Source organism: Hemiscyllium ocellatum, chromosome 20 (assembly GCF_020745735.1).
Source record: "Hemiscyllium ocellatum isolate sHemOce1 chromosome 20, sHemOce1.pat.X.cur, whole genome shotgun sequence".
Taxonomy (NCBI): domain Eukaryota; kingdom Metazoa; phylum Chordata; class Chondrichthyes; order Orectolobiformes; family Hemiscylliidae; genus Hemiscyllium; species Hemiscyllium ocellatum.
Window position 1 is genome coordinate 21,916,318 of NC_083420.1, and position 26,624 is coordinate 21,942,941.

Consider the following 26,624-nt stretch of genomic DNA (forward strand, 5'->3'; position numbering starts at 1 on the left):
ATAGCAGGGAGACCAGTATTGAACACAATATTCCAAAAGTGGCCTAACCAATGTCCTGTCCAGCTGCAATATGATCTTCCAATTCCTACACTCAATGCACTTATCACTAAAGGCAAATGTACCAAATGCCTTCTTCACTATCCTATCTACTTGTGACTCCATCTTAAGGAACTATATACCTGCACTCCAAGGTCTCTTTGTTCAGCAACTCTCCCCAGAACTCTACCATTAATTTTATAAGTCCTGTCTTGATTTGCCTTTCCAAAATGCAGCGCCTCATATTTATCTAGATTAAAGAATCACAACTGAATTTGGTTTATGACAGGTGGAAGATGGATAGCCAGCAAAGAGAGGATTGAAGTAGGTTGGTCTCGAGATGACAAAGGCTTGGATGAGGGGCATGATTTGGAGGAGCTGGTATTGGACTGGAGTACAAAGTTAAAAATCACACAACACCAGGTTATAGTCCAACAGGTTTATTTGGAAGTACTAGCTTTTGGAGCGCTGCTCCATCATTTTACACTCCACAACCACCTGATGAAGGAGCAGCGCTCCGAAAGCGAGTGCTTCCAAATAAACCTGTTGGACTATAACCTGGTGTTGTGTGATTTTTAACTTTGGATGAGGGGGTCTGTGTGGCAGGAAGGTAGAGGCAAGGGGGGCTGGTGTATAGAACGGGGTCGACAACTGGAGTTTGTAAATAAACAGGAGTCATTGAGTGGTATAAGTTCTCCTTTGGTTCTGGCACAAGTTGTATAGTAAATTCAGACCGAAGCTGACGTACCAGGAAGTATAGAGAAGTAGCTTGCTGCTGCTGAGAGAAGGAATGAAAACCTCAGGGGGGTGAGAGAGTGGCAGAGACAGAGAGCACCCAGGCTGTGAGCCATGACTTCTCTCGAGCTCTTACTGTTGTTGAACACCGCAGTATTATCAGGTGAGGAAGGGAAGGGGGAGACCACCATGAGCAAATGCGACTTTAGAAAATAAATAAACAAGGAACAAGCAGCAGATGTATTCTTAATTAACAGGAAATACATCTGGGAGTGTTCCTGATTGTGTTTTTCTTAATCTGTTCAGTTTAAAGCACTCGGCAAATTCAAAACCAGCCTATTTATAACCCCACCGTAAATCAGATGTTAGTTACTTTGGATGAAAAGAGATTAGTTTTCACACCCCAAACCCACCCTCGGAATGTAATTCCTGTTTTGCAAGTGAATGTATTATATCCCAAAGGCTTAACCGACTTCTGGAGCTTGTTTTGCTTAAGAAATTGCCAATGGTTTGACTCTGTTTCCTCATGCAGGGATGTGCTTGCAGTATGAGCTGGTATTGAATAATGATGGGCCCATCAGCACTGGTGCCCAAGGGACAGTGGAGGCCAGGCTGGTGCCCAAGCCTGAGAGCAAGCAGGAGCAGCTGGAACCACAACATTACTCTTTCCACTGGAACGTGGAGAACCCCCTCACCATTGTACAGAGTTCAGAGCAGGAACTCCTCTCATCCATCACGGTCCATAGCCTGGCCCCGAAGCTGTACGCTATCAGTGCTTGGGTGACCCGAAGGGGCTGTTCGTGGTGTCCCCAGCTCGCTCACGGCTCCACTGAACTCCTGGTGACAGGTACGAATGTAATATGTGGTTGTAACTGGGAGCACAAACTGTCCTGTTTCCTCACTCTGTAGTTTGAATCTAGTTTTACCATTCCAAAGGTCTAATCAAATACTCCTGACTTGTTTGTAACAATTGGGAATATATCTGATTTTTAGTGGATATTGAATAGTCACTGATTACATCCACTAGTAGCTAGTTACATCAAATTGCTGGTAGTGTTCAATAATTGGATTGACAAGGACAACACTTAATATTGTTTTTATACTCAACTGTATTCAAACCAGGTTTTGATAAATAGTGTATAATAACTGTATTAACTCATTTGTGTATACAGACTTCTATAATTTTACAGTACAGAAAGAGGCCATTCAGCTATTATGCTTGTACATACTCTTAAAAAGGCTTCCCAGCTAGTCTGTAGCCCTTTAAATTCATCATTTTCTAATATATATCCAACTCTCTTTTGAAACCTCCTATAGAAGGTGTATTTACAACTCTCCCAGGCAGTGCATTTCAAATCCTAACAATTCTCTGAGAAAAGAAGCTTCTTTTCAGTTCACTCCTAGCTCTCTTGCTGACAATCTTAAAATTGTGACCCCTAGTTACTAACACATCAACTAGTGGAAACAGAACAGCCTTCGTTATCCTGTCAAAACTGTCCACAAATTTGAACATCTCAATAAGGTCACCCCTTAACCTTCTCTGGTCCGTGAAGAATAAGTCCAGTTTCTTGAATCTATCCTTAAATATAGAATCCCTCATCCCAGAATCCATTTTGCAAATCTCCTTTGAACTCTCTACAGGACTTTAATGTCTTTCATTAAATAAGGTGCCCAGAGCTGAAAACCGTACTCAAAATGTAGTCTGACCCATGATTTGAAGAGGTGTGGCATCACATCCTTGCTTTTATATTCTATGCCTTTTTTTCTGAAACCCAATAATCCTATAAATCTTCTTAACCACTGGTTCAACTTGCCTGGCCACCTTCAGACAATTATGCATGTAAACACCTCTGCTCCTGTACTCCCCTCAAAGTTGCACCATTGAGCTTGAATTGCCTCTGCATATTTCTTCTACCAAAATGCAATACCCAACATTTCTCTGCATTGAAATTCATTTGCCACGCATTTGGCCAACTTGTCAATACTCCTCTGAAGTCACTGTGTATCATTTTCACAATTCACTATTCTCACTAGCTTAGCATCATCCACAAATTTAGAGATTTTTCCCTCAACACCCATCTCAAAATCATTTATATAAATTAGAAAAAGCAAGAGTCCCAATATCAATCTGTGGGGAACACTACTTTCAACTCTGATCCAACTTCAAGACCTGAGAAATGCCCATCAATTCCTACTCTCTGTTTCCTAACTTATAGCCAATTTCTAACCAAGTATTTGATTTCTGGGAAGCTTTATTAGAAATCAATCTCCAATATCCAAGGTGAATTTTCAATGACTTCTTTAAAGGAGACCTCTCCAGATGTGTTCAGAAAATTTTAAATAAATCAATTTTTCCACAATATTGTAAAACTTGACCTCAGATAAAATATTGAAAAGCCCTCAATTCCAAGTACTTCTAACTAACCAACCAACCAGCCATGTGGCATGGTATTAAATGCTTCCTGAAACTCCAAATATACATCATCCGAAGCATTGTTCTCATCCACTGCCTGTGCTACCTCTTCAAAGAATTCAAACTTCTCAGACGTGACCTGCCCTTGACAAAGCAATACTGACCGTCTAATATTAACTTATCCTTCTCAAAGTTAATATTTATCTTATCCCATAATATGGCCTCCATCAGTTTTCCCACTATTGATGACAAGTTGATAGATCTGTAATTTCCTAGGTTATCCTTTGCCTTTTTCTTAGATAGTGTCACACTTACCATCCTCTAGTCACCCAGGACTAATCCTGTGTTCAGAGAGGCCTGGAAGGTATTGTTTAATAACAATTAAAACCAGGTTTTTTACTAATTTTCTTCAATAACTGTAATGCACCAGGTTATTGGAAAATGTTGTTTATTTGTCCAGATTATTGATGAATACGTTTCTGGGGAATATTGTTCACTAAATGTATTGTAACAAAAGCACTTCACATTCAATATTTTATCTGAGGACAAGTCTTACAATATTGTGGAAAAATTGATTTATTTAAATTTTCTGAACACATCTGGAGAGGTCTCCTTTAAACAAGGCATTCAAAGTTCATGTTGGATATTGGAGATTGTTTTCTAATAAAGCTTCCTAGAAATCACCTATTTGATTATAACTTTGCTGTCGACCCTACTGGGACTACTGTTCATATAGGGTCTGGTTTGGAAAAAATCTTCTTTTATCTAGTCTTTAGTGGAGGAACAAGAAGTCTGTGAGGAAAAGCTGCCCAATTTCTCCAATTTTTGAAAAGAATCTCTTGAGTTTAGGATGAATCTTATTTGTTTTTTTGGAAGAGTGACTGAACCTCTCAATATAGTATTTCCCAAGCAAGTTGTGTTTGCCCAGACTCCAGAGACTGTGCGTGCATGATGAATGGCTTGACCACACTTGCAAAAATATCAGGACAACAGACACTAGAACATTCTAAACTTTATCTTTTTTTCACTTTCAAGAATAATCTTACTGATCAGAAAATTTTCTTTTTTAATGGGAACCTTAGCAAACAAAAATCTGTTTATTTCTGTTTTGCTAATATCTGAGTCAATGTGTTCAGAGTTATTTAGTAGGAAGAGCACTTTTTCTTCTACGTTAACCAAGTATTGCATCTTCACTGTATAAACCTTGTTCTGATAAGAGATGAACAATTGAATTTCTTGAAAAAAGCGGGATGATAGATCTTTTTTATTTAAAATCTGATTACAGATAAGCATTTAAATTACCATCTCAGTAAACTCGGAAATATATTTTTATTTGACTTTGTTTTAACCCTTGTACTCTTCCAGCCTCAGTTTTAACAGTACATTAGGTTATTGGTGAATATTATTCAACAATTTAATTAACTCCAGCTAATTGGTGAATATTATTCAAAAGCTTAATCAGGTTATTATATATCAGTTTAATTTTTAAAAACTGCATTAATACAATATTATTGGTGAATATTGTATTAACACCAGGTAACTGGTGAGTACTTTTCAATAGCAGTATTATATCAAGTTACTGATGAATATTGTTCAATAACTATTAACACCAAGTTTTTGACAGATATTGTATTGGGAGCTTGGTTGACTGCACAGCTGGTTCGTGTTGCAAAGTGACACCAATAGCCTGGGCTCAATTCTCCTACTGTCTGAGATCACCCTCACCTGAGGCATGATGACCTTCACGTTAAACTTGCCACCAGTAATCTCACTCTAATAAGACCCACAGTCCTCTGGGACTATGGTGACTTTTACTGGTGAATATTATTTGATAACTTTATTAACACCAAAGTTACCGAAGAATATTGTTCAATGAAGGCATTATATAAAGGAATGGTTGAATATTAATTTGTACTGTTTGCACCAGGTTATTGATGAACACTATTTAATAACTATAATTACACCTGATTCATATTGAATTATCTTTGATAACTACCTGCATTTGTATCTGACCATGTGTGACTCTCAGGTCTTTCCTTTCCCTGTACAGACTTTGTGGTGGGAACTCTATCACTGAAGCAGCCAAATAGCAGTACCACTTTCTCAAGAAAGGGCTATGAGCTGGCCACCAAGACCCAAACACAGATCTCATTCATCCTCTACGATCCAAGCGATTACTTTGACACTGCTTCATTTCGTTACTTCTGGTACTTTGGTGACGGGTAAATTCCTACCTCATGTGGTGCTGTAACTCTTATTCTGAATAATTAAGTAGGCAACACTAGCATGCAGCTGAAAGTTGACAGCAGGAATGTCAAGATCCATCCTTAGCCAAACAGTCTCTACTTGGTGTCTGCAAGGAGCTAGTAAAATATTGGTTTATCTCATATCATCCTAATGGATCATATTTTTGAATCATTTCATTAGATCGCAGATGTTAATCAAAGGCAATTGATCATGGGCAGAGCGGTACTAATTCCTTCACATAGGTTTGCAAACTTGACAAAAGGCTTCAAAGATATCTGAAGTTGGAAAACTTTGTTTCAACTTTTCGAGAAAATATATGAGGAGGAATGTTTTTCTGCAACAAATTGATGTGATCAGTCTTGAAGAGTGGGGGTTGTGGAAGAAGTTTCAATCACAGCTTCCAAATGGGATTTGAATTAGTGGGTAAAAATTAGATATTTGCAGGATTACTGGGAGAAGGCAGGGAATAGATTAATTAAACCCACACAATTCAGGTAATTAGTCACAATCCTCAAAGGAGCATTGGAATCTTTCTCTGAAGAGAGAGACAATTGACTATATTGGCTGTACATTACCTTGAGGACCAACACTGTGCAATTGTGAGGCAAGGTGAAGAGCTAGGCCTCCATGAATTACCACAAATGGGACATGGAATGACCCAACACCATTGGACTTATCCAAGGGCCAACACAGGCATGACAAACTGAATAATCTGCATCAGCTCAGTATGATTCTAAATGTTTTGTTGAGTTTAAAAAAGAAATTCTGAAGTGGAACATTTACAATATTTGTTTTTTATTCTTTAAATCTGGCTGTATACAGGGAGCGAATGGTCACAAATAAATCTTACGCACTTCACATCTATCCAACACCAGGGACTTACCAGCTGCATGTTGATGTCCTCGCAAACCTCAATGACTCTCAACAAAGGACTGGAATTTATGGTGCTTCACTGAACCTTCTAGGTAATGTTGGATCTTTTTAATCCTTCTGCTGGACTGTACGGGCTCTATTTTCAATCCGGGGTTCGGACCATTTCTGAGTCCTAATGCAGTATGGTGCAGTATCTGATAAGATGGCAAATTCGTGACCATGGTGCATCCAATTAAGGCGGGCAGACTCCCAAGTGTACAGGGTCTCCTATTGGCCCTCCAGCAATGCATAAACAGCAAGCCCCACTGTTAGAGTTAGACACTGCTGGTGTCAGTAGGGAAGAGAAAAGGGCCTTTAGCTTGAACAGCTTCTATATGTGTTTAATTCTGAGACTACAGCCAACAGGCATACTCTGCCAGATGATCAGTGTAGTAGTGGTCCTGAGGGCCATTTCCCATTGCTGGGTGGAATGGCAATTACCCATCCACTCTCCCCCTTCCTCCCCCACCACTTGCATTCTGCTGCTGAGAAACTGCCTTTGTCTCTTAGCCCCATTTAAACCTTAGCAGGGAGTGTGCAGACCGATTGCAAAATGAATTGTGGCGCATGTTGTGTGACCTTAATAAGCCTTTATGTTATTCATGGGCCAGAGCAGAGATGATGGCAGCTATAGAAAGTTTCAGGGCTGTCCATCTCTTGTCCCAGCTTCTCAGTGAACAACAATCCTGTGATAGTTGAAAGCAACATCATCACACTAATTAGACCCATTTTACTCTCTATCTCGTTTTTGATTAAACTGTAGTGTTAATCAAGACTATTTAGGATGACTCAGCTAGAAATATTGCATTCCTCTGTGACCACGTTTGTGAAATTGTTGTTCAGTAATGGAATGACACATTCCCTGCAAATCTGATTCATTTCAGATACAATCAAAAACATTGAAGTCAAGAGTCTAGATGACATCCATGCAGACCACAGAAAGACTTTTTACATATATGTTAATGGCAGGTAAGAAATTCTGGGAGTCAATCTCTGCTGATTTTCAAGGTCACAGGTGGATTTTCACCAGTTTTTTTGAAATAACACACCGACCATTTTAGATTAGATTACCTACAGTGTGGAGGTAAAAACAATGACTGGAGATGCTGGAAGCCAGATTCTGGATCAGTGGTGCTGGAAGAGCACAGCAGTTCAGGCAGTATCCAACGAGCAGCGAAATCGACGTTTCAGGCAAAAGCCCTTCATCAGGAATAAAGACAGTGTGGAAACAGGCCCTTTGGCCCAACAAGTCCACACCGACCCTCTGAAGAGAAACCCACATCCCCTATATTTACCCCTAACTAATCCACCTAACTCTACCAGTAATTTGTCATGGCCAATTCACCTAACCTGCACATCTTTGGACTGTGGGAGGAAACTGGAGCAGCCGAAGGAAACCCACGCAGACATGGGGAGAATGTGCAAACTCCATGCAGACAGTTGCCCGAGATGGGAATTGAACCCGAGTCTCTGGCGCTGTGAGGCAGCAGTGCTAACCACTGAGCCCTGAACCACATTTAGCAGGGAGCATCATCACCTCTAAGTCAGAAACCATCCTGACTAGGAAATATATCATCATTTCTTTACTGTCATAGGTCAGGTGTATATATTACTTCGGTTACTTATAGTTACATAATAAAATATTCATATTAAAAATGTGACAATGGGAATTAAGATTTTGCGGACATGAGATTACATAGTAGTTACAGGCCATAAATCCCAACTGATCCATACCAATGTTTACTCTCCTACACACATCGTCTCCTTAACCCTTCAATCTCATCCTATCAAATCATCCTCTAATTTCTTTCTCCTTTATGTGTTTATTTAATCTAAATTATTTATCTTAATTGTGATAGCAAACTCCACATTATCCAGTTACAGAAATGCTTACAAAAAGGATTCATCACACCACTCACTGAAAGTTTGGGGAATTTTATCTTTTGCAGATAGTTATAGATAGTTTTCCCAGTGGTCTGGGTCTGTGCTGTTAACCACATATTTCTTATTTGTTATCCTCCCTTCCAGTCCTCCACTCAAGATCTGTTGGCTTGTTTCTCGGAGCTGCGTCTCAGTCATTGATCGCTCGTGTGATCTCATGGAGCTGCCCAGCTCAACCGTCTCCAATGTGAGCTACATCTTCAGGGATCTGGGACCATACACCTTCAACGTGAGGGCTGAGAACAGTGTGAGCAGCCTGCAGGCATGCTATAAAATAACGACCTGGAAAAGCGGTAAGTCCCTGGCATTGCACTGAGACTCACTGTGCATGGAGAGGTGTTAGAAAAAAGGAGCATGAGAAAGGAGTGATGGATGTAAGGAACATGAAAACTGGAGTTGTGCTCATGAAGGGAAGGACTATTTTCATTGACCAAGTATTATTAATATTTGAAGAAAGTATTTAATTTGTTTAAACCATTGTTCAGTGCAACAAAGAAAATTGAACCCAGTCCTTCCATAGACCCGAGGCAGCTTGCTCTCATTGTCTCCCAGTAAAGGCCATGCAGACTCTGCCCTGTCATGGATCATGCCCATTCCATCTCCTTTCAAAGACCTTTTCACATGTCCCTTTACCATTACAATTGAATAACTTAATTTTCATTAAGGTATTTCCACTTTCAGTTGTCTACATTTGGTAGGACTGGCCATTAGCACCGAGTGGCCAATGGCTCTTTCATTTAAAAGTGAAATGTGTGAATCAAAACTGAAATTTCAATACAGTACACATGGAGTGCTGCACTGTCAGAGTTGTCATCTCACGAATGAGATTTAAACCAAGGCTCCATATGCCAGTCTGGTTCAACATCAAAGACATTTGGCCACTATTTTGAAGAAGAGCAGATGAGATTTCCCTGGTGTCTGGCCAATTCTTACTTCTTAATTAACAACACAAAGAAACAGGGGATTATTGGGCCATTATCGTGAGTTTGCTGTGTGCTATTTGGCTGCTGTGTTTCGTACATTACAATAACGAACACAATTCACAACTGCTGAACTGGCTGGAAAGTGCTTTGACATGTCCAGTTGTCATGAAAATCACTATAAAAATGCAACAATGTCTTTCTTTCAATATGCAGGGACAATTTGTTTATTATATCTGCCTCATTCTATCTTATTATCTTTATTGAGAGGTTGAAACTCTGGTGCCATGTTTGTTCTTCAATACCATTTTCTACGCAATCTATTGTACATAGACAGCATGGTAGCTCAATAGTTTGCATTGCTGCCTCACAGTGTGTGTGTGTGTTTTTTTACACATTCTCCCTCTGTCTGTGTGGGTTTCTTCCACTGTCCAAAGATGTGCAGGTTAGGTGGATTGACCATGCTAAATTGCCCATAGTGTTCAGGGGATGTGCATGGATAGCCATGGGAAAATGCAGAGTCACAGAAACTTTGCGGAATGCTCTTTTGATGGTCAGTGAGGATCTGAAGGGCCAAATGGCCTGTTTCCATATTATAAGGATTCTATGATTATATTGGCTGTGTTCGTTACCCTGTCTCAGGCCATTAACATGGATGCTGTCCCTAGAGAGGATCAGAGCGGGGATGACAGTCACATGGAGCTGAGTGTGATGTAGCTGCTCCGTGGCACCTCATCAACAGTAAAGCCTCACTTGTGACTGTATTACATCATCCAATCCAGCTGTGACCAGCTCCATTTCAATATTTGGAGGACTATCACGCGAGCAGAATAATGCTACTTCCACTTTTGCTTCTCTGGAGGCCAGTCATTTGGCATGATTTCACACTTTCACATCAAGTGACAGGAAGTTATTACGTCTGACAAAAGGGTACAGAAGATTAAAGCTCAACATAATTGATGTCCTTAACAGGATGACAGCCTAAAAAGATCGAGAGTAGACCTTTGATTTCTGTTGTACCATTCAATACAATTTCTGCTGATCCTCTACTTAAATTCCACCTTCCCTCACTAACCCCATTCCCTTAAATTCCTGAGTACTCAAAAATCGATTAACTTCTGTGTTAAATATTCTGAACGACTTTACTTCCATAACTTTCTAGGATGGAAATTTCCAAAGATTCATAACCTTCTAAAATGAAAAAATGTCTTCTTAGCCAAATCCGAAACAGACAATTCCCTTATTGTGAGATTGTGACTTAAGGCTCTTGATTCCCCAGGCAGGGGAAACATTTTCCACAAAGTGAAGACCCTTACGAAATTTACATTTCATTTAGATTAACTCTTGCTTTACTAAATTCCTAGCAATATAAGCTTAGTCAATTCAAAGTCTCCTCACTAGACAATCCCTTCATTCCCAGAAACTAGTCTGATAATTTCCCTGAGATTAGTATATTATTGATGGGTAGGAAGACCAAACCTGCACACAGTGCACCACATCTGCCCTCATTAATGACATTTGTAGCATATAGTAAGACTTCCTTACTCTTAAACTCTATTCCCTTTGAAACAAAAGCTAACTTACCATTTGCCTTCCTATTTTTTTTCTCTCTGTACTAGCATGATAACTTCCTGAGATTCATATACAAAGCCACTCAGGTCCTACTGAATACAAATATTTCTCAGTCTTCCAGTATTCAAAAAATATTCTGCTATTTTATTCCTAAGTCTATAACTTCAAACTTAGTCACGTCGTATTATGTCTGCCATGTTCCTGCCCACTCACTGACCAAAGGATTTGGTCGGGTAGATAGTATCTATCTATCTATCTAATCTATCTAATCTATTTATCTATCTATCTTCTGTCATGATGGAGGTTCAGAATAAAAGGACACAACCTTAAGATGACAGTGAGGCTCTTTGGGGCTGATGTCAGTTAATGTCCGTTCACACAAACAATGGTAAATTTGGAACCCTCTTTCCCCCACAAAAGGTTTCTTGAAACTGAGCATCAACTGGGAATGTGGAAATCAACATTGGTAGATTTTTAAAAACCCAAAGAACTGCAGATGCTGTAAATCAGAAACAAACACAGAAATTGCAGGAAGAGCTCAGCAGATCTGGCAGCATCTGTGGAGAGAAATCAGATTTAACGTTTCAGGTCAAGTGACCCTTCCTTAGATTTTTGGTTTGTAAGGACGTATGGGAGGTAAATGGAGTTGCGGACAGATCAGACATTGCTCAAGACACTGAGTGGCCTCATTCTGTTCCTAACAATTTCAGGCTCAATCCCAGATCTCTCAGACTGAAATCGAGGTGGCTGCTTGCAAGGAGGAACTCATATGGTTTACAATTTGATTGGTTAACTTGTAAGTGGATAGATAATTTATGTATAGGAGATGTACCAGTCATCCACTGAGCTAGGGATGAAGAAGCCTCTTTTAATATACTTCTTTCATCTTTCCAACAGGTATCCATCCAGTGTGGTTCATTGTCCCATGTGTAACTCTGTTCACCATCATTCTCCTCTTTGTCCTGTCCATCATCATGAGAAAGGGCAGTGCTCAGAAAGATTCCATTGAGGTAAATTTAAACCGGGAGATTTTATATATACAGTAAGGCCCTCAAATCAAAGTTGCAGGAGACAGAAAATTGGATAAAAACTGGGAGTTTAACTGATCAAAGCTGGAAACCCTCCATGGTCTGTAAGATCACTTCCAGTCAGCACCAAGCGAATGATTTTTTTACCTCGTATTCTCATCGACATGCTGCCCTTTGGCAACATTATCTGAAAACACCACAACAGCCTTCCATTTGTACAGTGAAGACAGACAGCTCTACCTCTCTCCTACATCTCCCCCCACTCCCAACTCAACATCCCCACTATCACCAAACTATCAGATTGCTTGTCCATGTTCAGTTCTGAAGAACAGAAATTTCCTCCTGTTAACCATTAGTGAGACTGATGATATTGTCTACAGCCCTTTCCACAAATACACTACCCCAACCACCCATCTCCCTTCTAACCATCTGAGGCTGAACCCAGAGTGTTCCAAATTCATGTTGAAAAATTGGTTTCAGATTGGTAATCCAGTGATATGATCATTATGCCACTGCCTGTGCTATATAGATGCAAACTGTTGGAAGTTCCATGATGAAGGAGTGCTGCACTGTTGGAGGGTCTGTACTGAAGGAGTGCTGCACTGTTGGAGGGTCTGTACTGAAGGAATGCTGCACTGTTGGAGGGACAGAACTGAAGGAGTGCTGCACTGTTGGAGGGTCAGTACTGAAGGAGTGCTGCACTGTTGGAGGGTCTGTACTGAAGGAGTGCTGCACTGTTGGAGGGTCTGTACTGAAGGAATGCTGCACTGTTGGAGGGACAGAACTGAAGGAGTGCTGCACTGTTAGAGGGTCAGTACTAAAGTAATGCTGCATTGTTGGAAGGTCAGTATTGAGGAAGGGCTGTCTCAAAGTCAGTACTGAAGAAATCTTCCATTGTTGGAGGGTCAATACTGAGATTAGGACGTAAGATCTCCACTGTTACATAGTGAGCCTGAGGTGCAAGGAAATCATTTGCTTGGCAATATTGTTGGATGCAATATTACAGACCATGGAGCATCAGTACCGAGAGAGTTCTGCATTATTGGAGCGTCAGTACTGAGGGTGTTCTGTGTTATTGGAGTGTCAGTACTGAGGGAGTTCTGTGTTACTGGAGTGTCAGTACTGAGGGTGTTCTGTGTCATTGGAGTGTCAGTACTGAGGGTGTTCTGTGTTACTGGAGTGTCAGTACTGAGGGAGTTCAGCATTCCTGGAGTGTCAGTACTGAGGGAGTTCAGTGTTATTGGAGTGTCAATACTGAGGGAGTTCTGTGATACTGGAGTGTTAGTACTGAGGGTGTTCTGTGTTATTGGAGTGTCAGTACTGAGGGTGTTCTGTGTCATTGGAGTGTCAGTACAGAGGGAGTTCCGTGTTACTGGAGTGTCAGTACTGAGGGTGTTCTGCATTATTGGAGTGTCAGTACTGAGGGAGGTCTGTGTTACTGGAGTGTCAGTACTGAGGGTGTTCTGTGTTATTGGAGTGTCAGTACTGAGGGTGTTCTGTGTCATTGGAGTATCAGTACTGAGGGTGTTCTGCATTATTGGAGTGTCAGTACTGAGGCAGGTCTGTGTTACTGGAGTGTCAGTACTAAAGGTGTTCTGTGTTATTGGAGTGTCAGTACTGAGGGTGTTCTGTGTCATTGGATTGTCAGTACTGAGGGTGTTCTGTGTCATTGGAGTGTCAGTACTGAGGGAGTTCTGTGTTACTGGAGTGTCAGTACTGAGGATGTTCTGTGTTATTGGAGTGTCAGTACTGAGGGTGTTCTGTGTCATTGGAGTATCAGTACAGAAGGAGTTCTGTGTTACTGGAGTGTCAGTACTGAGGGTGTTCTGTGTCATTGGAGTGTCAGTACTGAGGGTTTTCTGCATTATTGGAGTGTCAGTACTGAGGGAGATCTGTGTTACTGGAGTGTCAGTACTGAGGGTGTTCTGTGTCATTGGAGTATCAGTACTGAGGGTTTTCTGCATTATTGGAGTGTCAGTACTGAGGGAGGTCTGTGTTACTGGAGTCTTAGTACTGAGGGTGTTCTGTGTCATTGGAGTGTCAGTACAGAGGGAGTTCTTTATCATTAGTGTGTCAGTACAGAGGGAGTTCTGCATTCCTGGAGTGTCAGTACTGAGGGTGTCCTGTGTCATTGGAGTGTCAGTACAGAGGGAGTTCTTTATCATTAGTGTGTCAGTACAGAGGGAGTTCTGCATTCCTGGAGTGTCAGTACTGAGGGTGTTCTGTGTCATTGGAGTATCAGTACTGAGGGAGTCCTGTGTTATTGGAGTGTCAGTACAGAGGGAGTTCTTTATCATTGGAGTGTCAGTACTGAGGGTGTTCTGTGTTATTGGAGTGTCAGTACAGAGGGAGTTCTTTATCATTGGAATGTCAGTACTGAGGGTGTTCTGCGTTATTGGAGTGTCAGTACTGAGGGAGTTCTGTGTTGCTGGAGTGTCAGTACTGAGGGTGTTCTGTGTTATTGGAGTGTCAGTACTGAGGGAGGCCTGTGATTGGAGTGTCAGTACAGAGGGAGTTCTGCGTTATTGGAGTGTCAGTACTGAGGGTGTTCTGCGTTACTGGAGTGTCAGTACTGAGGGTGTTCTGTGTTATTGGAGTGTCAGTACTGAGGGAGGCCTGTGATTGGAGTGTCAGTACAGAGGGAGTTCTGCGTTACTGGAGTGTCAGTACAGAGGGAGTTCTGCGTTACTGGAGTGTCAGTACTGAGGGTGTTCTGTGTCATTGGAGTGTCAGTACTGAGGGAGTTCTGTGTCATTGGAGTGTCAGTACTGAGGGAGTTCTGTGTTATTGGAGTGTCAGTACTGAGGGAGTTCTGCATTCCTGGAGTGTCAGTACTGAGGGTGTTCTGCGTTATTGGAGTATCAGTACTGAGGGAGTTCTTTATCATTGGTGTGTCAGTACTGAGGGAGTTCTGTGTTACTGGAGTGTCAGTACAGAGGGAGGCCTGTGTTACTGGAGTGTCAGTACAGAGGGAGGCCTGTGTTATTGGAGTGTCAGTACAGAGGGAGTTCTTTATCATTGGAGTGTCAGTACTGAGGGTGTTTTGCATTATTGGAGCATTAATACTGAGGGGTTCTGCATATTGGAGTGTTCGTACCGAGGGGGGTTCTGTGTTATTGGAGTGTCAGTACTGAAGGTGTTTTGCGTTATTGGAGTGTTAGTACTGAGGGTGTTTTGCGTTATTGGAGTGTCAGTTCCGCGGGAGTTCTGTGCTATTGGCTTTTGCCCGAAACGTCGGTTTCGCTGCTCGTTGGATGCTGCTTGAACTGCTGTGCTTTTCCAGCACCACTGATCCAGAATCTGGTTTCCAGCATCTACAGTCATTGTTTTTACCACGTTATTGGAGTGTCAGTACTGAGGGTGTTCTGCATTATTGGAGTGTCAGTTCCGAGGGTGTTCTGCATTATTGGAGTGTCAGTTCCGAGGGGGTTCTGCATTATTGGAGTGTCAGTACTGAGGGAGTTCTGTGTTATTGGAGTGTCAGTACTGAGGGTGTTCTGCATTATTGGAGTGTCAGTACTGAGGGTGTTCTGCATTATTGGAGTGTCAGTACTGAGGGAGTTCTGTGTTATTGGAGTGTCAGTACTGAGATTGTTCTGCATTATTGGAGTGTCAGTACTGAGGGAGTTCTGCATTATTGGAGTGTCAGTTCCGAGGGGGTTCTGCATTATTGGAGTGTCAGTACTGAGGGAGTTCTGTGTTATTGGAGTGTCAGTACTGAGGGTGTTCTGTGTTATTGGAGTGTCAGTACTGAGATTGTTCTGCATTATTGGAGTGTCAGTACTGAGGGAGTTCTGTGTTATTGGAGTGTCAGTACTGAGATTGTTCTGCATTATTGGAGTGTCAGTACTGAGGGAGTTCTGTGTTATTGGAGTGTCAGTACTGAGGGAGTTCTGCATTATTGGAGTGTCAGTACTGAGGGAGTTCTGTGTTATTGGAGTGTCAGTACTGAGGGTGTTCTGTGTTATTGGAGTGTCAGTACTGAGGGAGTTCTGTGTTATTGGAGTGTCAGTACTGACATTAGGTCACAAATTCACCAAAACTTGGAAAGAAAAGATATTGCAAACGCAGTTGTTAGTGATGATGGAGTTCTAAATTAATGGAGTGTGCCTGCTCAGTTGTTGAATTATATTCTAAATGGAGATTTTTGGACTTTTGACAAATTGAGAAATGGGGTCATGTGGGAAGGTGAAATCGACATCACCGAATCTCATTGAATGGTGGTAGAGACATAATCCTGTCCCCGTTTCTTGTCATGGGCTCCCAAACTGTGGGTCATGACCCCCTTCCACCACCCCCACCCTCACCCCCCAATCCCCTCTTTCTTCCAAGGCAGCAATAAGATCTGTGGAACGGTTAGTCTAGTTGGTCAGCCTGGCACCAGCTCTGCGGCCCAATAATGTCTTTGTTTGCAATATCTTTTCTTGACAAATTTTGATGGATCTGTGGCCTAATGAAATGGGCTTTGAGGCCCAATCATTGAATCCAACAAAACCGCAGTTTAAAGGAATATCATTGTCTTGTTTAAATAACAGCCCCACCCCAACCTCACAGCTCCACACCCCTTCCCCCTCTGTCCCCAACCACCACCCACCCCTGCCCTCCACCCACACACATGCGTTCTCATCGTCTCCACCCCATCCTGCTCTCACTCTGTGGTCCTGCCAGATTTTAGTTTAAAATAGCGTCAAAGTGGGAAAGTGTTTGAGAAGCTCTGCTCATATGTTCATATGTCAAAGACAAAAACCTAGATACAGGTATTTTCTTTAAATTGTGCACTGTAATTGCTCAGGCATGCCATGAGATGGCTCTGCAGCACAGACAACATGTTGTATCATTTCTCTAAACAGCCTGTTCAGAAATGTTGTTGCGTTGCACATCTCTGGTGCTGGTGGGTCTTGAACCTAGGCCTCCCAGTCCAGATAGAAACACAACCACTGCACCACAATATATTCTAAGGTCAAGCCCCCATCCCTGCCCCAAGTGACCAAGTCTTTCGATGGAGGCCAGGTTTTTATCTGTGCCCGCACTTTGAAACAGCTACCTAATTTGGATGTTTGGTGTTATGTCTGAAAGCAAATTTCTGACAGCTGTCTTGTTTTCATTTTAAAGGTAGCGGATTTTGATTTCTCTCCAATGTCAGACAAGTCTGTGAAGGAAGCTTGGGCTCCATCTCGAGGGACCGTTCACCTCTGCTGCATCCCCTGTGGCCATCGGAAGCACAAGTCACACAGCCTCAGTCGAAGAGAAGTCCATTCGCTCCTGAAATTCAGTCACACCCAAATCCAGGTTTACAGCCAAGGACCTGGAATGTGCTCCTCCAGTCCGCTATGAAGTCACTTTGTTTTACTTTGCTGAACAATCTTTATCAAGTGCCAGACATGGATTAAACTACTGATAGGTGTGTGCCCTCCATTTCAGTACAGTATCAAGGATGTGCTGCCCTGCTGGAGAAGCCAACTTTCAGATGGAACTTTAACCTGAAACACTGTTTGCTCTGTCAGGTGCTGGGGCACTATTTTGCAGAACAGCAGAGGGTTACTCTGTGGTGTCCTAGACAATATATATCCCTTGGCCAGTACTGAATAAAGAAAATCTGTACATTGTCAAATTAATGTCTGTTAGAGCTTGAAGTGCAGTTTGGGCTGATTGGCCATAGGAAATGCAGGGTTATGGGGCAGGGTTCTCAGTTTGGGTGGGATACTTTCTGTAGGGTTGGTGTAGTCCTGATGGGCTGAATGGCCTCTTTCTGCACTGTAGGGTTTCTATGAGTATTCAATGCCTTGTTTCCTACATTAACAACATGTCAATATGATGTAATTGACTGCAAAGCAGATTGAGACATGCTGAAGTTGTGAAAGGTGCTATATAAATTCAAATTCTGTCTTCTGCCTGTTAGTCCAATTCATGCCTATTCTTTTTTGCAGTTTTAGAAGTCCTGGGAATAACTGCTTTAAGTGCCTGACAGCTTTAAAGTGCTGGAATATAGCTGGCCATTTACAGAAGCCTGATTATAACACTTGATCTCTCTTTAATGCTGGCTCAGTGGTACTGTAGTCAAGTTTCTCCTTGCCATTGGCCATTCTCATCCAAACTCACAGACTTCAATCTCAGCTGACAGCTCCCCACCCCCAACACGCGCGCGCGCGCGCGCACACACACACACACACACACACTCACAAACTTGTCACATTTACAACACTGTTCATTCAAATTCAACAGCTGAAGAAAAGCGGACAATTTATTCTCTGCGCTGCTTTGCAGTTCAGGGAAAGTTCAAGAATGCAAAAGCCTGGAAATTCAATTTGTTCTCATTAATTCTACCACTAGCTGTGATTTAGCCAATAGCATTTCTGCCTTAGAGTCAGAAACTGGTATATGCAAAGATCAAGGCTGGACCTTTAGTTTCTAGCCCGAGGGAGTGCTGCATTGTTGGAAATGCTGTCTTTCAGAAGAATCTTTAAACTAAGGCTCTGACTGGACTGATTGTAAACGATCCTGTGGTACTTTGCAAAAGAAGAGCAGGGGAGGTTATTCAAGGTGCCCTGGTGAATATTTGGCCTCCAATCGACATCACAAAAACAGACTACTTGGTCATCAGGCTTGCTATGTGCAAATTGGCTGCCACCCTTCCCACTTATTAGCATGGATATCACTTCCAAAGTAATTCATTTGGTGTAAAGCATACCGTGCTCTTGAGAATCACAATCAAGTGTGTGTCTTTCTTCCTTTCTTTCAAAAATACTTACTTGTCCCAGAGATGTTCTGTGACTATAGAAAGTACCATTTAAATGCACTTTTTCTTTATGCAATCAATAGCAATGAAGAGCTGTGAGAAACAGAACTCACTCATAAATCAATCAGCCTGAGACAAAGCCTTGGAAACAAGAACAACTTATTACAGCCTTGCAAGAACCGGACACTTCTACAATCAAACAGAAATATGCACGAAAACAGAGCATGTTAGCTTTTTTATTCAGTTTACAAGTTGCGGAATCACGCCTCCCTTTTCCCATCCTATCATAAGCCGAGTACCTCACTTGTTAGTTATTTTCCTATCTGGCCATCCTGCTGTCCTTGTCTGCATTCTTTGTTCCTCGTTTGTTACAGATTGTTCTCTTATCCAGTTTCTCTTATCATACTAGAAGCTTTATTGTGAAATGCCCCTGCTGCTTCTTTTTGTGGTCAACTACAACACTTTAAAGTTATTTCCTAGCTTAAAACTATTTTCTTTAAAAGACCCTCTATATTCATGAAAGTCTCAGCCTTAAGTATGCTACATGCTACAAGAATTAACACCCCACCCCCCACCTGCAAAAGTAACATTTCTAATCTCCCACAATTCCCCCTTTTTTTAAAAAAAACTGTTGTTTCTGCACTTATTAAGTCTCCTTTAATTCATTTTCTTATGTTCTGCCCTCTTCCGCCTTTTGGCGATGAGGTTCACAATCTTCCATTTTACATTTATGTTATTTGTCCCTCAAACCCTAGAAACATTCTTTGACTTTCTCTTTGTTGCATATCACCTGCTGATTGTAAAAGCATCTGATGATTTATTTGGGTTCCTTCCCCAAGGGATGTCATCAGTCAGCTCATTACCCATTTTAGGACATTGAACCCTATCACCTGACCCACTAATATCAATAATTCATAGATAGCTAGATTGACTAACCACCTTCCCCAACCAGTCAATCCCCAATTCCCCCATTCCCATCCTTTTTCGTTCCAGTACCGATTACCGGCCTCCCTTATCTTGGCGATTTTGTCTCGCACATGTTTGGAGATATCAGTAATGTTAGAGGAGACCTCAGGTATGTACATATAACGTTCCTCTCCAATTAGTGCACAGGTACCACCCTTCTCTGCTAGAATATAATCCAGAGCCATCCTGTTCTGAAGGGTCGTTAGCCTAGTGGCAATCATTTCGGTCGTTATGACTGTTACTTGGGATTGGGTTTCGGCCAACGCATCGGCAGTATTGTTGGCCAACTCTTCCAGGGAAGCCGCCAACTTTTGTATTTCTACTCCTGCTCGAGCGGTCCCATACATAGGTATCAAAGTCCAGAGGAGACGATTTCCTTCAGTTACTTTCCGGGTTACTCGCCTTCCTCCCTGTTTACTCTGAGGTATTTTTGGGGCTCTCTTTAACAGCCTGAAGTGGGGAATTATATAGGTGAGGTAGCTGCAGCCACTCCAGCCTTTCTGGCTTTAAGGCAGTGTTTGACCAACATCATAACATGCATTCCTATACATTCAGTCACGTGAATGTATTTCTCTCCGGGAATAAATGGATATGCCTTCAGGCTGCATACCCAATATGTTCTGTTTAATATTTGGGGAATGGTCGTGGCAGTGGCTTGGCTGGTGTAGACACAAGATGATTTTCCTAATCGGAAGGGTGCGGTATCATTCTGATTATAGAAACAAGTGGTATTTACTGCTCCTTTCGGGGTTGGGGGGAATCTCTAAAGCCATTGATAGCACCCAGAGTTTTCTGGGCTGGTCGAGGGAACCATCCCGCAAAGTTATAATTACCCCTTTCAAATCTCCAAGTTTTATCATCTGAGCCCGACTCAAATTGTTGTACATCGTACACTTCTCTTTTGGTAAGTGGTATTACTGTGAGAGGAATTCCGGATTCCCCATGGTGTGGGATCTCAGCACATACCCAACAGTCAGTATGCCCCTTTATTTTAGTATAATTCTGACATAAAGTGGTAAAATGATTTCCCTGCACCCCCCCCGGCAGCTGGCACCAATATTATCGCGACAATATAAAGTTGACCATCCATTTCAGCTCACAACCCTATCTGTCTATTCCCTAACCCTTTAAATACCAGGGAGGAGTGAGTCCATGCAACACTTACAATTGTTTTGGGATACAGTTTTTTTTAACCAATACTTAGTAGTCTCTTATCTCAGTCCATTCTTTTTGCTCAGCTTGACTTTCAGAGGGTTGTCCTGTAGGATGAGCTTGCCACTCTGCCGAAGGGGAAGGAGCGTCCACTGGGCCCTTAACACGAGTGTGATGACTCCACCCTTTTTCAGCAGTTCAGACGGCTGTTTCAGTAGTCAGGAGGGTTAGGAACGGTCCCTCCCAGCTTGGGTGCAGTTTGGTGTCTTTCCAGGTCTTTATCAGGACCCAATCACCCAGTCGTATCTGATATACTGCGACCTCAAGTGGAGGTGTCAGGGTCAACAGACCTTCTTCCTAAGGATAGACAAAGGAGAGCCAAGCACCACAATATAGTTCTTTAAAAACTTATCATTGAATTCGACAGTTGGTAATTCCCCTCTTCCACCCAAGAAAGGTAATCCAAACATCATCTCATAAGGAGAGAGGCCTATATCACGTCTAGGCGCAGTCCTAATGCGTAGCAACGCGATAGGTAAACATTTTGTCCATGGTAATCGAGTCTCTAGGACAAGCCTAGACAATTGCTTCTTTAAGGTTTGATTCATTCGTTCCACCTGTCCAGAGGAAGGCAGGTGCCAAGGAGTATGGAATTCCCAAGAGATCTCTAATCCCGCCATTACTTCTTGTAGGATCTTAGAGGTAAAATGGCTACCTTGGTCTGAATCTATACTTTCCACCACTCCATATCGAGGAAATTTATGTTCTAAAGGAGTTTTCACTACTCCCTTCGAGGTAGCTGCGGACATTGGATATGCCTCCACCCACCCAGTTAGGTGATCCATTAGGACTAATAAATACTTTTGTTTCCCTACTGGGGGTAATTCTGTGTAATCTACCTGTATTCTTTGAAAAGGTCTTACCACAGGGTTTCTTCCAACTCTTGGCCCCCCTCTCGTTACTTTCTTATTAATCTTTTGGCAAGTCGAACATCCTGCGCATACCTGCTTGGCTAATGTGTATATCCTTTTACATCCGTATTTCCTTAATACTATGTCACGCATAGCTTGGGAGCCCCAATGACTGCCTTTGGTGCAAGGTGGTTAGGATGTTTCTCATGACTGGTTTACTTAATAACTCCCTTCCATCTGGGAGGATCCATCTTCCTTGGGTTGTCTTAGCCATCGTTACAGTTACTACACTATCCTCCACCCCAATTTTTAAGCCCAGCAATATAATCAAATCCCTACCTAATAGATTACTTCCAATGTCAGGAATATATAGTCATTGTCCTATCATTTCCTCATCATTTCTTCTAATTAGGGTTGGTTCAAAATTAGGGACCAAGAATTCTTCACCTTTTACTCCAGAAACCTTAAGATACTCCTTAGTCAATTTAACACCGGTAGGTCTAAAACTTAGGGATGACTGTGCCACTCCTGTGTCCACCAAAAATACTGCCTCCTCCCCTTCAGGCCCCACCTTTAAATTTATCAAGGATTCCCGGTGGGTCTCAGGAGGAAGGAACCCCTGACTCCCCTAATCTTCATCTAAGGTCATTAGGGAAACGGCTTCCCTTTCTCGTGCTAATTTCGGGCATTCCCATTTAAAATGCCCCACTTTCCCACAATGATAACACCCTGCTTGTTGCCTCCTTTCCCGAATGTCCAACCTTTGTCTTTCGTGTCCTCCCCTACCCTTCCTGTTATCCCCTGATCCCAGTCTCCTTTTTGTTATTTCTTCTACTGCCACCACCATCATTTTGGCTTTCTGTTTCTGCTTCTCGTCTTTCCTTTTCACATCCACTTTCTGTGCCTCACATACCAGTTCTTCCATCTGTCTCCATCCATCTAATTTCTGTAATTTCTTTTGTATGTCCAGCCATGATTTAGTTACAAACTGGACCTTTAAGAGTCCCTGTGCTATCAGATTATCGGGAACCATTCCCAAATACTTCCTTGTGGCCTCCTTGAGCCTTTTAAGAAATGCAGAAGGGGTTTCATCCTTCTCTTATCTGACTTCAAAGACCTTAACAAAATTTTATGATCCAGGTGCCACCTCTTGAATTCCTAATATTACCATTTCTCTTAGATCCCGCATTGTCTCCCTATCTTCTCTGTCATTATTTTCCCAATGGTGAAGGTGAAGAGTTAATGTTTGTGGTACATGTCGACACAAATGATGTTGGGAAGAAGAGGAGGAACATACTACAGTGGGACTTCGGAGAACTAGGAAGAAGGCTGAAAAGCAGGGCATCCAAGGTGGTTATCTCCAGTTTGCTTCCAGTTCCTCGGGCTGGTGAGGCCAGAAACAGGGAGAGAATGGACTTGAAAGTGTGGCTGGGGAACTGGTGCAGGAAGCAAGTATTTAAATGTTGTGGTTCTGCTCGCCAAGCTGGAAGTTTTTGCTGCAAACGTTTCGTTCCCTGGCTAGGGAACATCATCAGTGCTGTTGGAGCCTCGTGTGAAGCGCTGCTTTGATGTTTCTTCCGGTATTTATAGTGGTTTGTTCTTGCCGCTTCCGGGTGTCAGTTTCAGCTGCAGTGATTTGTATGTGGGGTCCAGGTCGATGTGTCTGTTGATGGATGTTCTTGCCATTTCCGGGTGTCAGTTTCAGCTGTAGTGGTTTGTATATGGTGTCCAGGTCAATGTGTCTGTTGATGGAGTTTGGGGATGAATGCCATGCTTCTAGACGAGAAGAGGAAAAGGATAGCCAACTCCCATTCCTAGACGTGTTAGTAGAGAGAACACCCAACGGAGAATTCACCACAAGGGTACACAGGAAACCAACACACACAGACCAAGTCTTAAACTATGAAAGTAACCACCCCAACACACACAAACGAAGCTGCATCAGGACACTATTCAAAAGGGCCACAACACACTGCAGTACACCAGAACTGCGAAAAGAGGAAGAGGAACATCTATACAAGGTATTCGCCAAAAACGGATACCCACGCAACTTTATCACCAGATGCCTAAGAGATAGACCGAGGAATGAGGACATGCCACAACCAAAAGGACTAGCCACTCTACCATACGTCAGGAGCGTCTCAGAACTGACAGCCAGACTACTGCGACCCTTAGGACTCATAACAGCACACAAGCCAACATCCACGCTCAGACAACAACTCACTAGAACAAAGGACCCAATACCCAGCATGAGCCAAACTAACGTAGTTTACAAAATACCATGCAAGGACTGCACAAAACACTATATAGGACAAACAGGAAGACAGCTAACAATCCGCATCCATGAACATCAGCTAGCCACAAAACGACACGACCAGCTATCTCTAGTAGCCATACACTCAGACAACCAGCAACATGAATTTGACTGGGAAAACACCACTATCATAGGACAAGCCAGACAGAGAACAGCCAGAGAATTCCTAGAAGCATGGCATTCATCCCCAAACTCCATCAACAGACACATTGACCTGGACACCATATACAAACCACTACAGCTGAAACTGACACCCGGAAACGGCAAGAACATCCATCAACAGACACATCGACCTGGACCCCACATACAAATCACTGCAGCTGAAACTGACACCCGGAAGCGGCAAGAACAAACCAATATAAATACCGGAAGAAACATCAAAGCAGCGCTTCACACGAGGCTCCAACAGCACTGATGATGTTCCCTAGCCAGGGAACAAAACGTTTGCAGCAAAAACTTCCAGCTCGGCGAGCAGAACCACAACAACGGATACCCAAGCTACAAATCTTCAATCAGATTTTAAACAAGTATTTAAATTCTTGAATCACTGGGGTATGTTTTGTGGTAAGCATAAATTCTACAAGAGAGCCGGTTTGCACCTTAATAGGTTAGGGACCAGCATTCTGGAAGGCAGGTTTGCTACTGCAACACAGCTACGTTTAAACTAAGTAGTTTGGGGGGGGGGGGGGGTAGGGGGGGGGGGGGGAGAGGACAAACTGGATGTTTAAGAAGGAAATTGGAAGGAAAGTTAGAACAAGGGAAGTCAAGAAAGACAACGGTATCAATGTGGCAGAAAACTCAGAAAGGGATCATGCTGTAAGGTTGAGTGAAATAAGAGTTGATGGGAAGGGTGAGGGCAGTAACAAATTAAAAATACTATACATGAATGCACGAAGCATTAGAAATAGGACGATGAGTTTAACGCTCTTTTGGAAATTGGCAGATACAATATTGTGGGGATAACTGAGATGTGGCTTCAAGTGGACAGGGCCTGGGAAATGAATATTCAAGGCTACACGTGCTATCATAAGGACAGACTGATGGGCAGAGGGGGTAGGGTGGCCATGTTGGTAAGGGATGATATTCAGTCTCTTGCGCAGGGGGACCTCGAATCAGGAGATGTAGAGTTAGTGTGGATAGAGCTGAGAAATACTCAGGGTAAAAAGACCCTCTTGGGAGTTATCTACAGCCCCCCAAACAGTATTCTGGATGTCGGATGTAAGTTAAATCAGGAGCTGAAATTGGCCTGTCGCAAAGATGTTACTACAGTTGTTATTGGGGATTTCAACATGCAGGTAGGCTGGGAAAATCAGGATGGTATTGGACCTCAAGAAAGAGACTTTGTGGAGTGCCTCAGAGATGGATTCTTAGAACAGCTGGTGCTGGAGCCGACCAGGGAGAAGGCAATTCTGGATCTGGTATTGTGCAACGAACCAGAATTGGTCAGGGACCTCGAAGTGAAGGAGCCATTGGGAAGTAGTGACCATAATACAATAAGCTTCAATCTGCAATTTGAGAGGGAGAGGGTACAATTGGAAGTGACAATATTTCTGTTGAATAAAGGGAACTATGGAGCTATGAGGGAGGAGCTGGCCAAAGTTCAATGGTGCAATACCTTAGCAGGGATGACAGTGAAGGAACAATGGCAGATATTTCTGTGTATAATGCAGAAGATGCAGGATCAGTTCATTCCAAAAAGGAAGAAAGATCCTGAGAGGAGGCATGGGTGGCCGTGGCTGACGAGGGAAGTTAAGAAACATATAAAGTTAAAAGAGAAAAAGTATAACATAGCAAAGATAAGTGGGAAAACAGAGGACTGGGAAGCTTTTAAAGAACAGAAGGAAATACGCAGAGAAAAAAAATGAGGTACGAAGGTAAACTGGCCAATAATATAAAGGAGGATAGTAAAAGTTTTTTAGGTATGTGAAAGGCAAAAAAATGGTTAAGACTAAAATTGGGACCTTGAAGACAGAAACAGGGGAATATATTACGGGGAACAAAGAAATGGCAGAAGAATTGAATTGGTACTTCAGATCTGTGTTCACTGGGGGAGACACAAGCAATCTCCCTGAGGTAACAGTGGCTGAAGGACCTGAACTGAAGGGAATTTATATTTGCCAGGAATTGGTGTTGGAGAGACTGTTAGGTCTGAAGGTTGATAAGTCCCCAGGGCTTGATGGTCTACATCCCAGGGTACTGAAGGAGGTGGCTTGAGAAATCGTGGATGCATTGGTGATTATTTTCCAGAGTTCGATAGATTCGGGATCAGTTCCTGCGGATTGGAGGATGGCTAATGTCATACCACTTTTTAAGAAAGGTGGGAGAGAGAAAGTAGGAAATTATAGACCAGTTAGTCTGACCTCAGTGGTGGGAAAGATGCTGGAGTCTATTATAAAGGATGAAATTACGACACAGCTGGATAGTAGTAACAGGATAGGTCAGCGTCAGCATGGATTTATGAAGGGGAAATCATGCTTGACTAATCTTCTGGAATTTTTTGAGGATGTAACTCTGAAGATAGATGAGGGAGATCCAGTAGATGCAGCGTACCTGGACTTTCAGAAAGCTTTTCATAAAGTCTCACATAGGAGGTTAATAAGCAAAATTAGGGCGCATGGTATTGGGGGCAAAGTACTAACAGATTGAAAGTTGGTTGGCTGACAGGAAACAAAAAGAGTAGTGATAAACGGCTCCATTTCGGAATGGCAGGCAGTGACCAGTGGGGGTACCGCAGGGATCAG

At 42.5% G+C, this 26,624-nt stretch overlaps 1 protein-coding gene across 2 annotated transcripts; it reads left to right on the top strand.

Annotated features, from left to right (window-relative positions):
* The first annotated feature begins 826 nt into the window (after positions 1–826).
* Positions 827–17,663, top strand: tmem130 (transmembrane protein 130). 2 transcript variants are annotated; one of them, XM_060840195.1, is made up of 8 exons: positions 827–934; positions 1,304–1,618; positions 5,235–5,406; positions 6,254–6,396; positions 7,228–7,312; positions 8,372–8,577; positions 11,674–11,786; positions 16,917–17,663. In XM_060840195.1, the coding sequence occupies exons 1-8, from the start codon at positions 886–888 to the stop codon at positions 17,136–17,138; spliced, it is 1,305 nt and encodes a 434-aa protein (XP_060696178.1). In that variant the 5' UTR covers positions 827–885; the 3' UTR covers positions 17,139–17,663. The 2 variants fall into 2 exon arrangements, with proteins under 2 accessions (XP_060696178.1, XP_060696179.1); XM_060840196.1 differs by lacking the exon at positions 1,304–1,618.
* Positions 17,664–26,624: the final 8,961 nt, after the last annotated feature.

Coding starts and splice junctions, on each gene's coding strand:
- tmem130 (XM_060840195.1), top strand. CDS start 886: ATGACTTCTCTCGAGCTCTTACTGTTGTTGAACACCGCAGTATTATCA. Junction 5,407..6,253: donor TTCTGGTACTTTGGTGACGG/GTAAATTCCTAC, acceptor GGCTGTATACAG/GGAGCGAATGGTCACAAATA. Junction 7,313..8,371: donor TACATATATGTTAATGGCAG/GTAAGAAATTCT, acceptor CCTCCCTTCCAG/TCCTCCACTCAAGATCTGTT.